Genomic DNA, 14,034 nt, shown 5'->3' with positions numbered 1-14,034 from the left:
GAACTTGAGAAGGCTGCAACCCAGATTCAGGCTTCCTTCAGAGGCTTCAAGACCAGACAGAATCTGAAAGAGAATGAAACTCCAGCTGAAGCAGAAGAAATAGTTGACCTTGACCTGAATGACCCTGAACTTGAGAAGGCTGCAACCCAGATTCAGGCTTCCTTCAGAGGCCATAAAACCAGGCAAATTCTGAAAGAGAATGAAACTCCAGCTGAAACAGAGGAAGAAACAGTTGACCTTGACCTGAATGACCCTGAACTTGAGAAGGCTGCAACCCAGATTCAGGCTTCCTTCAGAGGCCATAAAACCAGGCAAATTCTGAAAGAGAATGAAACTCCAGCTGAAACAGAGGAAGAAACAGTTGACATTGATCTGAATGACCCTGAACTTGAGAAGGCTGCAACCCAAATTCAGGCTTCCTTCAGAGGCTATAAAACCAGGCAGAATCTGAAAGAGAATGAAACTCCAGCTGAAACAGAGGAAGAAACAGTTGACATTGATCTGAATGACCCTGAACTTGAAAAGGCTGCAACCCAAATTCAGGCTTCCTTCAGAGGCTTCAAGACCAGACAGAATCTGAAAGAGAATGAAACTCCAGCTGAAATAGAAGAAACAGTTGACCTTGACCTGAATGACCCTGAACTTGAGAAGGCTGCAACCCAGATTCAGGCTTCCTTCAGAGGCCATAAAACCAGGCAAATTCTGAAAGAGAATGAAACTCCAGCTGAAACAGAGGAAGAAACAGTTGACATTGATCTGAATGACCCTGAACTTGAAAAGGCTGCAACCCAAATTCAGGCTTCCTTCAGAGGCTATAAAACCAGGCAGAATCTGAAAGAGAATGAAACTCCAGCTGAAACAGATGAAGAAACAGTTGTCCTTGATCTGAATGACCCTGAACTTGAAAAGGCTGCAACCCAAATTCAGGCTTCCTTCAGAGGCTATAAAACCAGGCAGAATCTGAAAGAGAATGAAACTCCAGCTGAAACAGAGGAAGAAACAGTTGACATTGATCTGAATGACCCTGAACTTGAAAAGGCTGCAACCCAAATTCAGGCTTCCTTCAGAGGCTTCAAGACCAGACAGAATCTGAAAGAGAATGAAACTCCAGCTGAAACAGAGGAAGAAACAGTTGACATTGATCTGAATGACCCTGAACTTGAAAAGGCTGCAACCCAAATTCAGGCTTCCTTCAGAGGCTTCAAGACCAGACAGAATCTGAAAGAAAATGAAACTCCAGCTGAAACAGAGGAAGAAACAGTTGACCTTGATCTGAATGACCCTGAACTTGAAAAGGCTGCAACCCAGATTCAGGCTTCCTTCAGAGGCTATAAAACCAGACAGAATCTGAAAGGAAATGAATCACCAACTAATGAAGAAGAAATAGTTGACCTTGACCTAAATGACCCTGAGCTTGAAAAGGCGGCTACCCAGATTCAGGCTTCCTTCAGAGGCTTCAAAACCAGACAGAATCTGAAAGAGAACCAACTGGATGCCAGTGATGTGAAGGGTTCCGACCAAGAAAAGATTTCTATGCTCTCTTATGAAACTAGTCAAAAACCAGATGAATTTTACATGATTTCTGATAGCGAGCTTGGGTACATTGATTTAAATGATCCAGACTTAGAGAAGGCTGCAACGCAGATTCAAGCATCTTTTAGAGGATATATGACCAGACAAAATCTGAATAAAGATACACTAGTCACAGATCAAAGTGCCATTGATCTCAACGACCCAGAACTTGAAAAGGCAGCTACTCAAATTCAGTCTTTATTTAGGGGTTACAAAACAAGACAAAATTTGAAAAATGATCCCCATGAGCAAAAGGTCATAGAGGTTCTTGACATTGATCTTGATGCTCCTGACTTGCATAAAGCAGCATCACTTATTCAGGCCAGATTCCGAGGCTATCAGTCACGGAGAAGTGCTAAGGAGGTCCAATCCCACGTGGAAGATGGTGTAGATGATATTGACTTAAATGATCCAGAGGTTCTTAAAGCAGCAACTTTAATTCAGGCTTCATTTAGAGGTTTCAAAACAAGGAAGGGTTCTGATCCACCTAAGCCGAGGCTGGGCGAAGGGAATGACACTCACTTGAATGGTCATGAAAACAATGAAGGAAAACAGGACACTGTTAATGGCAAGATGGACAATGGCGAAGATAAGGAGTTTTCTGAAAAAGCATTTGAAAAGACGAATGGGCAAGAAGGCAGCAAATATATTGTAGAGCCGTCAATAATAGTAACAGATACCGAAACAAACACAGTACTCCAAGCCAAAGATTTAGAGGTTTTAGCATCTGATAACAAAAACACATTGGAGGTTGGCCATGCTGGTGACAGCGACTGGTCTAATGTCTCCAGCAGAGATGCTAGCCCATCCCCAGACCAGAGTGCATTCAGTGCTCCTGTTAACATTACAGAGCTGAACACTGCAGCAACAAAGATTCAAAGTATCTTCAGGGGGTACAGAACAAGGCAACAGATCAAGAAACATCGCACCAACGGCCCTGCACATAGCAGAAACAAGTCGAAAAGAAGAGGTTCAGGCAACAAAGACAATGAAGATGCCGCAGCTACGAAAATCCAGGCAGCTTTCCGTGGCTTCAAGACGAGAAAACACATGAAAAATACCAGCAAACCTTCTTACCGCAGTTTGCCCCGCGGAATGCAGCAGCGGAGGGATAGTTTGGAAGCAGCGCAAAGGGAGGCTCGGCGAGGGAGCCTTACGAGGGACGTCCTGATGGCCAGCGTCCTCGAAGAGAGAATGCAACACCGAGAAGTACCCCCGGAGGACCCAGCATTAACGAAAGCAGTTGTGACTCTACAGGCTGGTGTCCGGGGCTACCTCACTCGCAAGCACATGGCAGAAAAGCGCGCGGCGTCGGATTCATCGAACGCGGACCAAATCAACGCAGAAGCAGCGGCTACAAAGATCCAGGCTGGATTTAGAGGCTACAAAACCCGAAAGATGTTGAGGGAGAGAGCGCAGGCCAGCTTGGATCTCAGCGACCCAGCTGTGATCCAGGCGGCTGTGCGGATACAAGCAGCTCTCCGCGGCCATCTTGCCAGGAAGGAATTGAGAGGAGCGTCCTAAGGGATAATCGTTCCGCTTAGGAGTATAATGTTATATAGGAAGAGATATGCTTTAGCAGCTTTAAGTATTCCATAACTTCTACTGTATACATATACATATATATTTATATTCTGATATACTTATTGCGTAACCATATTGTAGGCAAAGTTTAACAGTAATTTAAAGAAGAGCTTTTTTATTTATATCATTATTTTGTTAACTCATTTTTGCTTCCACTGTAGCTACGGGAACAGTAATAAAAAAATAAAAAAAAATCAGCGGTTTTGTTGCTAGCTGAAATAAAATTAGATATGCACAGTTGTGGGGTATAAACTGATGCGTATCTAGCAAATGATAATATTGTAACAATATTAAATAATCATTAAAAAGACTATGGTAGCTAATTGCAGCTCATTCATAATTACTTGCATTTCAGTAGGTATTGATGACATACTTCACGGTAGTCACTGTGATAAAGAAAATACGTACTTTCACATATACATACATAACTGTATGTATATATGTATGTAGGTATGTATCACTGTACTGTGCTACTGCATTTAGTGCTTAATACGGATGTACTTCAATAAAAATACATTCAAGATTTTTTTTAATTGCTTCCTTATGAGATATGCAAGTTACGGAAGCATTGATGTTCCAAAGATTATAATTTTATGGATCTTCACTTTCATAATGGAGTGCAGTGCAGTTTTATATAGATTGCAGGTTAAGACTTGAAATTTACATTGATATACTACATTGCTTAACCAGAGAAAAGAATATATAGAAAACTGTTTGTTTATTTTCCTTATATGATATGAACGTAAATATTCGGTGGATTCTCTGTTGGTAGTAATTAGTGCATTATACTGATTAACCAGGGAAAACATATAGGAAACAAACAAAAGAAACAGTTGACCTTGACCTGAATGACCCTGAACTTGAAAAGGCTGCAACCCAGATTCAGGCTTCCTTCAGAGGCTTCAAGACCAGGCAGAATCTGAAAGAGAATGAAACTCCAGCTGAAACAGAAGAAACAGTTGACCTTAACCTGAATGACCCTGAACTTGAGAAGGCTGCTACCCAGATTCAGGCTTCCTTCAGAGGCTATAAAACCAGGCAGAATCTGAAAGAGAAGGAAACTCCAGCTGAAACAGAAGAAACAGTTGACCTTGATTTGAATGATCCTGAACTTAAGAAGGCTGCGACCCAAATTCAGGCTTCCTTCAGAGGCTATAAAACCAGGCAGAATCTGAAAGAGAATGAAACTCCAGCTGAAACAGAAGAAATAGTTGACCTTGATCTGAATGACCCTGAACTTGAAAAGGCTGCAACCCAAATTCAGGCTTCCTTCAGAGGTTATAAAACCAGACAGAATCTGAAAGAAAATGAAATTCCAGCTGAAACAGAAGAAACAGTTGACCTTAATCAGAATGACCCTGAACTTGAAAAGGCTGCAACCCAGATTCAGGCTTCCTTCAGAGGCTATAAAACCAGACAGAATCTGAAAGAGAATGAAACTCCAGCTGAAACAGAGCAAGAAACAGTTGACCTTGATCTGAATGACCCTGAACTTGAGAAGACTGCAACCCAAATTCAGGCTTCCTTCAGAGGCTATAAAACCAGACAGAATCTGAAAGAGAATGAAACTCCAGCTGAAGCAGAAGAAGAAACAGTGGACCTTGATCTGAATGACCCTGAACTTGAGAAGACTGCAACCCAAATTCAGGCTTCCTTCAGAGGCTATAAAACCAGACAGAATCTGAAAGAGAATGAAACTCCAGCTGAAGCAGAAGAAGAAACAGTGGACCTTGATCTGAATGACTCTGAACTTGAGAAGGCTGCAACCCAGATTCAGGCTTCCTTCAGAGGCTATAAAACCAGGCAGAATCTGAAAGAGAATGAAACTCCAGCTGAAGCAGAGGAAGAAACAGTGGACCTTGATCTGAATGACTCTGAACTTGAGAAGGCTGCAACCCAAATTCAGGCTTCCTTCAGAGGCTATAAAACCAGGCAGAATCTGAAAGAGAATGAAACTCCAGCTGAAGCAGAAGAAGAAACAGTGGACCTTGATCTGAATGACTCTGAACTTGAGAAGACTGCAACCCAAATTCAGGCTTCCTTCAGAGGCTATAAAACCAGGCAGAATCTGAAAGAGAATGAAACTCCAGCTGAAACAGAGGAAGAAACAGTGGACCTTGATCTGAATGACTCTGAACTTGAGAAGGCTGCAACCCAGATTCAGGCTTCCTTCAGAGGCCATAAAACCAGACAGAATCCGAAAGAGAATGAAACTCCAGATGAAGCTGAGGAAGAAACAGTTGACCTTGATCTGAATGACCCTGAACTTGAGAAGGCTGCAACCCAGATTCAGGCTTCCTTCAGAGGCTATAAAACCAGGCAGAATCTGAAAGAAAATGAAACTCCAGCTGAAACAGAAGAAATAGTTGACATTAATCTGAATGACCCTGAACTTGAAAAGGCTGCAACCCAGATTCAGGCTTCCTTCAGAGGCTATAAAACCAGGCAGAATCTGAGAGAGAATGAAACCCCAGCTGAAACAGAGGAAGAAACAGTTGACCTTGACCTGAATGACCCTGAACTTGAGAAGGCTGCAACCCAGATTCAGGCTTCCTTCAGAGGCCATAAAACCAGGCAAAATCTGAAAGAAAATGAAACTCCAGCTGAAACAGAGGAAGAAACAGTGGACCTTGATCTGAATGACCCTGAACTTGAGAAGGCTGCAACCCAGATTCAGGCTTCCTTCAGAGGCTATAAAACCAGACAGAATCTGAAAGAGAATGAAACTCCAGTTGAAACAGAAGAAACAGTGGACCTTGATCTGAATGACCCTGAACTTGAGAAGGCTGGAACCCAGATTCAGGCTTCCTTCAGAGGCTATAAAACCAGACAGAATCTGAAAGAGAATGAAACTCCAGCTGAAACAGAAGAAACAGTTGACCTTGATCTGAATGACTCTGAACTTGAGAAGGCTGCAACCCAGATTCAGGCTTCCTTCAGAGGCTATAAAACCAGGCAGAATCTGAAAGAGAATGAAACTCCAGCTGAAGCAGAGGAAGAAACAGTGGACCTTGATCTGAATGACCCTGAACTTGAGAAGGCTGCAACCCAGATTCAGGCTTCCTTCAGAGGCTATAAAACCAGACAGAATCTGAAAGAGAATGAAACCAGCTGAAACAGAGGAAGAAACAGTTGACCTTGACCTGAATGACCCTGAACTTGAGAAGGCTGCAACCCAGATTCAAGCTTCCTTCAGAGGCTTCAAGACCAGACAGAATCTGAAAGAAAATGAAACTCCAGCTGAAACAGAGGAAGAAACAGTTGACCTTGATCTGAATGACCCTGAACTTGAGAAGGCTGCAACCCAGATTCAGGCTTCCTTCAGAGGCTATAAAACCAGGCAGAATCTGAAAGAGAATGAAACTCCAGCTGAAGCAGAAGAAGAAACAGTGGACCTTGATCTGAATGACCCTGAACTTGAAAAGGCTGCAACCCAGATTCAGGCTTCCTTCAGAGGCTATAAAACCAGGCAGAATCTGAGAGAGAATGAAACCCCAGCTGAAACAGAGGAAGAAACAGTTGACCTTGACCTGAATGACCCTGAACTTGAGAAGGCTGCAACCCAGATTCAGGCTTCCTTCAGAGGCCATAAAACCAGGCAAAATCTGAAAGAAAATGAAACCCCAGCTGAAACAGAGGAAGAAACAGTTGACTTTGATCTGAATGACCCTGAACTTGAGAAGGCTGCAACCCAGATTCAGGCTTCCTTCAGAGGCTATAAAACCAGACAGAATCTGAAAGAGAATGAAACTCCAGTTGAAACAGAAGAAACAGTGGACCTTGATCTGAATGACCCTGAACTTGAGAAGGCTGGAACCCAGATTCAGGCTTCCTTCAGAGGCTATAAAACCAGACAGAATCTGAAAGAGAATGAAACTCCAGCTGAAACAGAAGAAACAGTTGACCTTGATCTGAATGACTCTGAACTTGAGAAGGCTGCAACCCAGATTCAGGCTTCCTTCAGAGACTATAAAACCAGGCAGAATCTGAAAGAGAATGAAACTCCAGCTGAAGCAGAGGAAGAAACAGTGGACCTTGATCTGAATGACTCTGAACTTGAGAAGGCTGCTACCCAGATTCAGGCTTCCTTCAGAGGCTATAAAACCAGGCAGAATCTGAAAGAAAATGAAACTCCAGCTGAAACAGAGGAAGAAACAGTCGACCTTGATCTGAATGACCCTGAACTTGAGAAGGCTGCAACCCAGATTCAGGCTTCCTTCAGAGGCTATAAAACCAGGCAGAATCTGAAAGAGAATGAAACTCCAGCTGAAACAGAGGAAGAAACAGTCGACCTTGATCTGAATGACCCTGAACTTGAGAAGGCTGCAACCCAAATTCAGGCTTCCTTCAGAGGCTATAAAACCAGGCAGAATCTGAAAGAGAATGAAACTCCAGCTGAAGCAGAAGAAGAAACAGTGGACCTTGATCTGAATGACTCTGAACTTGAGAAGACTGCAACCCAAATTCAGGCTTCCTTCAGAGGCTATAAAACCAGGCAGAATCTGAAAGACAATGAAACTCCAGCTGAAGCAGAGGAAGAAACAGTGGACCTTGATCTGAATGACTCTGAACTTGAGAAGACTGCAACCCAAATTCAGGCTTCCTTCAGAGGCTATAAAACCAGGCAGAATCTGAAAGAGAATGAAACTCCAGCTGAAGCAGAGGAAGAAACAGTGGACCTTGATCTGAATGACTCTGAACTTGAGAAGACTGCAACCCAAATTCAGGCTTCCTTCAGAGGCCATAAAACCAGGCAGAATCTGAAAGAGAATGAAACTCCAGCTGAAGCAGAAGAAGAAACAGTGGACCTTGATCTGAATGACTCTGAACTTGAGAAGACTGCAACCCAAATTCAGGCTTCCTTCAGAGGCTATAAAACCAGGCAGAATCTGAAAGAGAATGAAACTCCAGCTGAAGCAGAGGAAGAAACAGTTGACCTTGATCTGAATGACCCAGAACTTGAAAAGGCTGCAACCCAGATTCAGGCTTCCTTCAGAGGCTATAAAACCAGGCAGAATCTGAAAGAAAATGAAACTCCAGCTGAAGCAGAGGAAGAAACAGTCGACCTTGATCTGAATGACCCTGAACTTGAGAAGGCTGCAACCCAGATTCAGGCTTCCTTCAGAGGCTATAAAACCAGGCAGAATCTGAAAGAGAATGAAACTCCAGCTGAAACAGAAGAAATAGTTGACCTTGATCTGAATGACCCTGAACTTGAGAAGGCTGCAACCCAGATTCAGGCTTCCTTCAGAGGCTATAAAACCAGGCAAAATCTGAAAGAGAATGAAACTCCAGCTGAAACAGAGGAAGAAACAGTGGACCTTGATCTGAATGACCCTGAACTTGAAAAGGCTGCAACCCAGATTCAGGCTTCCTTCAGAGGCTATAAAACCAGGCAAATTCTGAAAGAGAATGAAACTCCAGCTGAAACAGAGGAAGAAACAGTTGACCTTGATCTGAATGACCCTGAACTTGAGAAGGCTGCAACCCAGATTCAGGCTTCCTTCAGAGGCTATAAAACCAGGCAGAATCTGAAAGAAAATGAAACTCCAGCTGAAACAGAGGAAGAAACAGTCGACCTTGATCTGAATGACCCTGAACTTGAGAAGGCTGCAACCCAGATTCAGGCTTCCTTCAGAGGCTATAAAACCAGGCAGAATCTGAAAGAGAATGAAACTCCAGCTGAAACAGAGGAAGAAACAGTTGACCTTGATCTGAATGACCCTGAACTTGAAAAGGCTGCAACCCAGATTCAGGCTTCCTTCAGAGGCTATAAAACCAGGCAGAATCTGAAAGAAAATGAAACTCCAACTGAAACAGAGGAAGAAACAGTTGACCTTGATCTGAATGACCCTGAACTTGAGAAGGCTGCAACCCAAATTCAGGCTTCCTTCAGAGGCTATAAAACCAGACAGAATCTGAAAGAGAATGAAACTCCAGCTGAAAAAGAAGAAATAGTTGACCTTGACCTGAATGACCCTGAACTTGAAAAGGCTGCAACTCAGATTCAGGCTTCCTTCAGAGGCTTCAAGACTAGGCAGAATCTAAAAGAAAATGAAACTCCAGCTGAAACAGAGAAAGAAACAGTTGACCTTGATCTGAATGACCCTGAACTTGAGAAGGCTGCAACCCAGATTCAGGCTTCCTTCAGAGGCCATACAACCAGGCAGAATCTGAAAGAGAATGAAACTCCAGCTGAAACAGAGGAAGAAACAGTTGACCTTGATCTGAATGACCCTGAACTTGAGAAGGCTGCAACCCAAATTCAGGCTTCCTTCAGAGGCTATAAAACCAGACAGAATCTGAAAGAGAATGAAACTCCAGCTGAAACAGAAGAAACAGTTGACCTTGATCTGAATGACCCTGAACTTGAAAAGGCTGCAACTCAGATTCAGGCTTCCTTCAGAGGCCATAAAACCAGGCAGAATCTGAAAGAAAATGAAACTCCAGCTGAAACAGAGGAAGAAACAGTTGACCTTGATCTGAATGACCCTGAACTTGAGAAGGCTGCAACCCAAATTCAGGCTTCCTTCAGAGGCTATAAAACCAGGCAGAATCTGAAAGAGAATGAAACTCCAGCTGAAACAGAGGAAGAAACAGTCGACCTTGATCTGAATGACCCTGAACTTGAAAAGGCTGCAACCCAGATTCAGGCTTCCTTCAGAGGCTATAAAACCAGGCAGAATCTGAAAGAGAATGAAACTCCAGCTGAAACAGAGGAAGAAACAGTGGACCTTGATCTGAATGACCCTGAACTTGAGAAGGCTGCAACCCAGATTCAGGCTTCCTTCAGAGGCTATAAAACCAGGCAGAATCTGAAAGAGAATGAAACTCCAGCTGAAACAGAAGAAATAGTTGACCTTGATCTGAATGACCCTGAACTTGAGAAGGCTGCAACCCAGATTCAGGCTTCCTTCAGAGGCCATAAAACCAGGCAAATTCTGAAAGAGAATGAAACTCCAGCTGAAACAGAGGAAGAAACAGTTGACCTTGATCTGAATGACCCTGAACTTGAAAAGGCTGCAACCCAAATTCAGGCTTCCTTCAGAGGCTATAAAACCAGGCAGAATCTAAAAGAGAATGAAACTCCAGCTGAAACAGAGGAAGAAACAGTTGACCTTGATCTGAATGACCCTGAACTTGAAAAGGCTGCAACCCAGATTCAGGCTTCCTTCAGAGGCTATAAAACCAGGCAGAATCTGAAAGAGAATGAAACTCCAGCTGAAACAGAAGAATCAGTTGACCTTGATCTGAATGACCCTGAACTTGAGAAGGCTGCAACCCAGATTCAGGCTTCCTTCAGAGGCTATAAAACCAGGCAGAATCTGAAAGAGAATGAAACTCCAGCTGAAACAGAAGAATCAGTTGACCTTGATCTGAATGACCCTGAACTTGAGAAGGCTGCAACCCAGATTCAGGCTTCCTTCAGAGGCTATAAAACCAGGCAGAATCTGAAAGAGAATGAAACTCCAGCTGAAACAGAGGAAGAAACAGTGGACCTTGATCTGAATGACCCTGAACTTGAGAAGGCTGCAACCCAGATTCAGGCTTCCTTCAGAGGCTATAAAACCAGGCAGAATCTGAAAGAAAATGAAACTTCAGCTGAAACAGAGCAAGAAACAGTTGACCTTGATCTGAATGACCCTGAACTTGAGAAGGCTGCAACCCAGATTCAGGCTTCCTTCAGAGGCTATAAAACCAGGCAGAATCTGAAAGAGAATGAAACTCCAGCTGAAACAGAAGAAACAGTTGACCTTGATCTGAATGACCCTGAACTTGAGAAGGCTGCAACCCAGATTCAGGCTTCCTTCAGAGGCTTCAAGACCAGACAGAATCTGAAAGAGAATGAAACTCCAGCTGAAACAGAAGAAATAGTTGACCTTGACCTGAATGACCCTGAACTTGAGAAGGCTGCAACCCAGATTCAGGCTTCCTTCAGAGGCCATAAAACCAGGCAAATTCTGAAAGAGAATGAAACTCCAGCTGAAACAGAGGAAGAAACTGTTGACCTTGATCTGAATGACCCTGAACTTGAAAAGGCTGCAACCCAAATTCAGGCTTCCTTCAGAGGCTATAAAACCAGGCAGAATCTGAAAGAGAATGAAACTCCAACTGAAACAGAGGAAGAAACAGTAGACATTGATCTGAATGACCCTGAACTTGAGAAGGCTGCAACCCAGATTCAGGCTTCCTTCAGAGGCTTCAAGACCAGACAGAATCTTAAAGAGAATGAAACTCCAGCTGAAACAGAGGAAGAAACAGTTGACCTTGATCTGAATGACCCTGAACTTGAAAAGGCTGCAACCCAAATTCAGGCTTCCTTCAGAGGCTTCAAGACCAGACAGAATCTGAAAGAGAATGAAACTCCAGCTGAAACAGAGGAAGAAACAGTTGACCTTGATCTGAATGACCCTGAACTTGAGAAGGCTGCAACCCAGATTCAGGCTTCCTTCAGAGGCTATAAAACCAGACAGAATCTGAAAGGAAATGAATCACCAACTAATGAAGAAGAAATAGTTGACCTTGACCTAAATGACCCTGAGCTTGAAAAGGCGGCTACCCAGATTCAGGCTTCCTTCAGAGGCTTCAAAACCAGACAGAATCTGAAAGAGAACCAACTGGATGCCAGTGATGTGAAGGGTTCCGACCAAGAAAAGATTTCTATGCTCTCTTATGAAACTAGTCAAAAACCAGATGAATTTTACATGATTTCTGATAGCGAGCTTGGGTACATTGATTTAAATGATCCAGACTTAGAGAAGGCTGCAACGCAGATTCAAGCATCTTTTAGAGGATATATGACCAGACAAAATCTGAATAAAGATACACTAGTCACAGATCAAAGTGCCATTGATCTCAACGACCCAGAACTTGAAAAGGCAGCTACTCAAATTCAGTCTTTATTTAGGGGTTACAAAACAAGACAAAATTTGAAAAATGATCCCCATGAGCAAAAGGTAATAGAGGTTCTTGACATTGATCTTGATGCTCCTGACTTGCATAAAGCAGCATCACTTATTCAGGCCAGATTCCGAGGCTATCAGTCACGGAGAAGTGCTAAGGAGGTCCAATCCCACGTGGAAGATGGTGTAGATGACATTGACTTAAATGATCCAGAGGTTCTTAAAGCAGCTACTTTAATTCAGGCTTCATTTAGAGGTTTCAAAACAAGGAAGGGTTCTGATCCACCTAAGCCGAGGCTGGGCGAAGGGAATGACACTCACTTGAATGGTCATGAAAACAATGAAGGAAAACAGGACACTGTTAATGGCAAGATGGACAATGGCGAAGATAAGGAGTTTTCTGAAAAAGCATTTGAAAAGACGAATGGGCAAGAAGGCAGCAAATATATTGTAGAACCATCAATAATAGTAACAGATACCGAAACAAACACAGTACTCCAAGCCAAAGATTTAGAGGTTTTAGCATCTGATAACAAAAACACATTGGAGGTTGGCCATGCTGGTGACAGCGACTGGTCTAATGTCTCCAGCAGAGATGCTAGCCCATCCCCAGACCAGAGTGCATTCAGTGCTCCTGTTAACATTACAGAGCTGAACACTGCAGCAACAAAGATTCAAAGTATCTTCAGGGGGTACAGAACAAGGCAACAGATCAAGAAACATCGCACCAACGGCCCTGCACATAGCAGAAACAAGTCGAAAAGAAGAGGTTCAGGCAACAAAGACAATGAAGATGCCGCAGCTACGAAAATCCAGGCAGCTTTCCGTGGCTTCAAGACGAGAAAACACATGAAAAATACCAGCAAACCTTCTTACCGCAGTTTGCCCCGCGGAATGCAGCAGCGGAGGGATAGTTTGGAAGCAGCGCAAAGGGAGGCTCGGCGAGGGAGCCTTACGAGGGACGTCCTGATGGCCAGCGTCCTCGAAGAGAGAATGCAACACCGAGAAGTACCCCCGGAGGATCCAGCATTAACGAAAGCAGTTGTGACTCTACAGGCTGGTGTCCGGGGCTACCTCACTCGCAAGCACATGGCAGAAAAGCGCGCGGCGTCGGATTCATCGAACGCGGACCAAATCAACGCAGAAGCAGCGGCTACAAAGATCCAGGCTGGATTTAGAGGCTACAAAACCCGAAAGATGTTGAGGGAGAGAGCGCAGGCCAGCTTGGATCTCAGCGACCCAGCTGTGATCCAGGCGGCTGTGCGGATACAAGCAGCTCTCCGCGGCCATCTTGCCAGGAAGGAATTGAGAGGAGCGTCCTAAGGGATAATCGTTCCGCTTAGGAGTATAATGTTATATAGGAAGAGATATGCTTTAGCAGCTTTAAGTATTCCATAACTTCTACTGTATACATATACATATATATTTATATTCTGATATACTTATTGCGTAACCATATTGTAGGCAAAGTTTAACAGTAATTTAAAGAAGAGCTTTTTTATTTATATCATTATTTTGTTAACTCATTTTTGCTTCCACTGTAGCTACGGGAACAGTAATAAAAAAATAAAAAAATCAGCGGTTTTGTTGCTAGCTGAAATAAAATTAGATATGCACAGTTGTGGGGTATAAACTGATGCGTATCTAGCAAATGATAATATTGTAACAATATTAAATAATCATTAAAAGACTATGGTAGCTAATTGCAGCTCATTCATAATTACTTGCATTTCAGTAGGTATTGATGACATACTTCACGGTAGTCACTGTGATAAAGAAAATACGTACTTTCACATATACATACATAATTGTATGTATATATGTATGTAGGTATGTATCACTGTACTGTGCTACTGCATTTAGTGCTTAATACGGATGTACTTCAATAAAAATACATTCAAGATTTTTTTTAATTGCTTCCTTATGAGATATGCAAGTTACGGAAGCATTGATGTTCCAAAGTTTATAATTTTAT

The 14,034-nt window shown here is 43.1% G+C and overlaps 2 protein-coding genes across 2 annotated transcripts in view; both read left to right on the top strand.

Annotated features, from left to right (window-relative positions):
• The window catches only part of LOC113804570 (abnormal spindle-like microcephaly-associated protein homolog), a 42,021-nt gene extending 38,925 nt beyond the window's left edge, over positions 1 to 3,096 (top strand). Inside the window, exons 5-8 of the mRNA XM_070136260.1 lie at positions 42 to 360; positions 526 to 744; positions 799 to 912; positions 1,039 to 3,096. Of these exons, the coding sequence (XP_069992361.1) occupies positions 42 to 360; positions 526 to 744; positions 799 to 912; positions 1,039 to 3,096 (2,710 nt within the window). The remainder of the gene's footprint in view (positions 1 to 41; positions 361 to 525; positions 745 to 798; positions 913 to 1,038) is intronic.
• A 603-nt stretch (positions 3,097 to 3,699) lies between these two features.
• Positions 3,700 to 13,960, top strand: LOC138865568 (uro-adherence factor A-like). Its single transcript, XM_070136259.1, has 6 exons — positions 3,700 to 3,801; positions 4,163 to 4,559; positions 4,602 to 4,864; positions 5,093 to 5,217; positions 5,347 to 5,588; positions 7,264 to 13,960. The coding sequence occupies exons 1-6, from the start codon at positions 3,700 to 3,702 to the stop codon at positions 13,380 to 13,382; spliced, it is 7,248 nt and encodes a 2,415-aa protein (XP_069992360.1). The 3' UTR covers positions 13,383 to 13,960.
• The last annotated feature ends 74 nt before the right edge of the window (positions 13,961 to 14,034 follow it).

This window comes from Penaeus vannamei, chromosome 21 (assembly GCF_042767895.1).
Source record: "Penaeus vannamei isolate JL-2024 chromosome 21, ASM4276789v1, whole genome shotgun sequence".
NCBI classification, from domain to species: Eukaryota; Metazoa; Arthropoda; class Malacostraca; order Decapoda; family Penaeidae; genus Penaeus; species Penaeus vannamei.
This window is presented reverse-complemented; position numbering and strand designations above follow the sequence as displayed.

Bases quoted from the DNA above. Each gene is read 5' to 3' on its own strand.
- LOC138865568 (XM_070136259.1), top strand. From the start codon at position 3,700: ATGAGATATGCAAGTTACGGAAGCATTGATGTTCCAAAGATTATAATT. The intron at 4,560-4,601 runs GCTATAAAACCA...ATGAAACTCCAG, and splicing joins GATTCAGGCTTCCTTCAGAG to CTGAAACAGAGCAAGAAACA. The intron at 5,218-5,346 runs GCAGAATCTGAA...CCATAAAACCAG, and splicing joins TTCAGAGGCTATAAAACCAG to ACAGAATCCGAAAGAGAATG.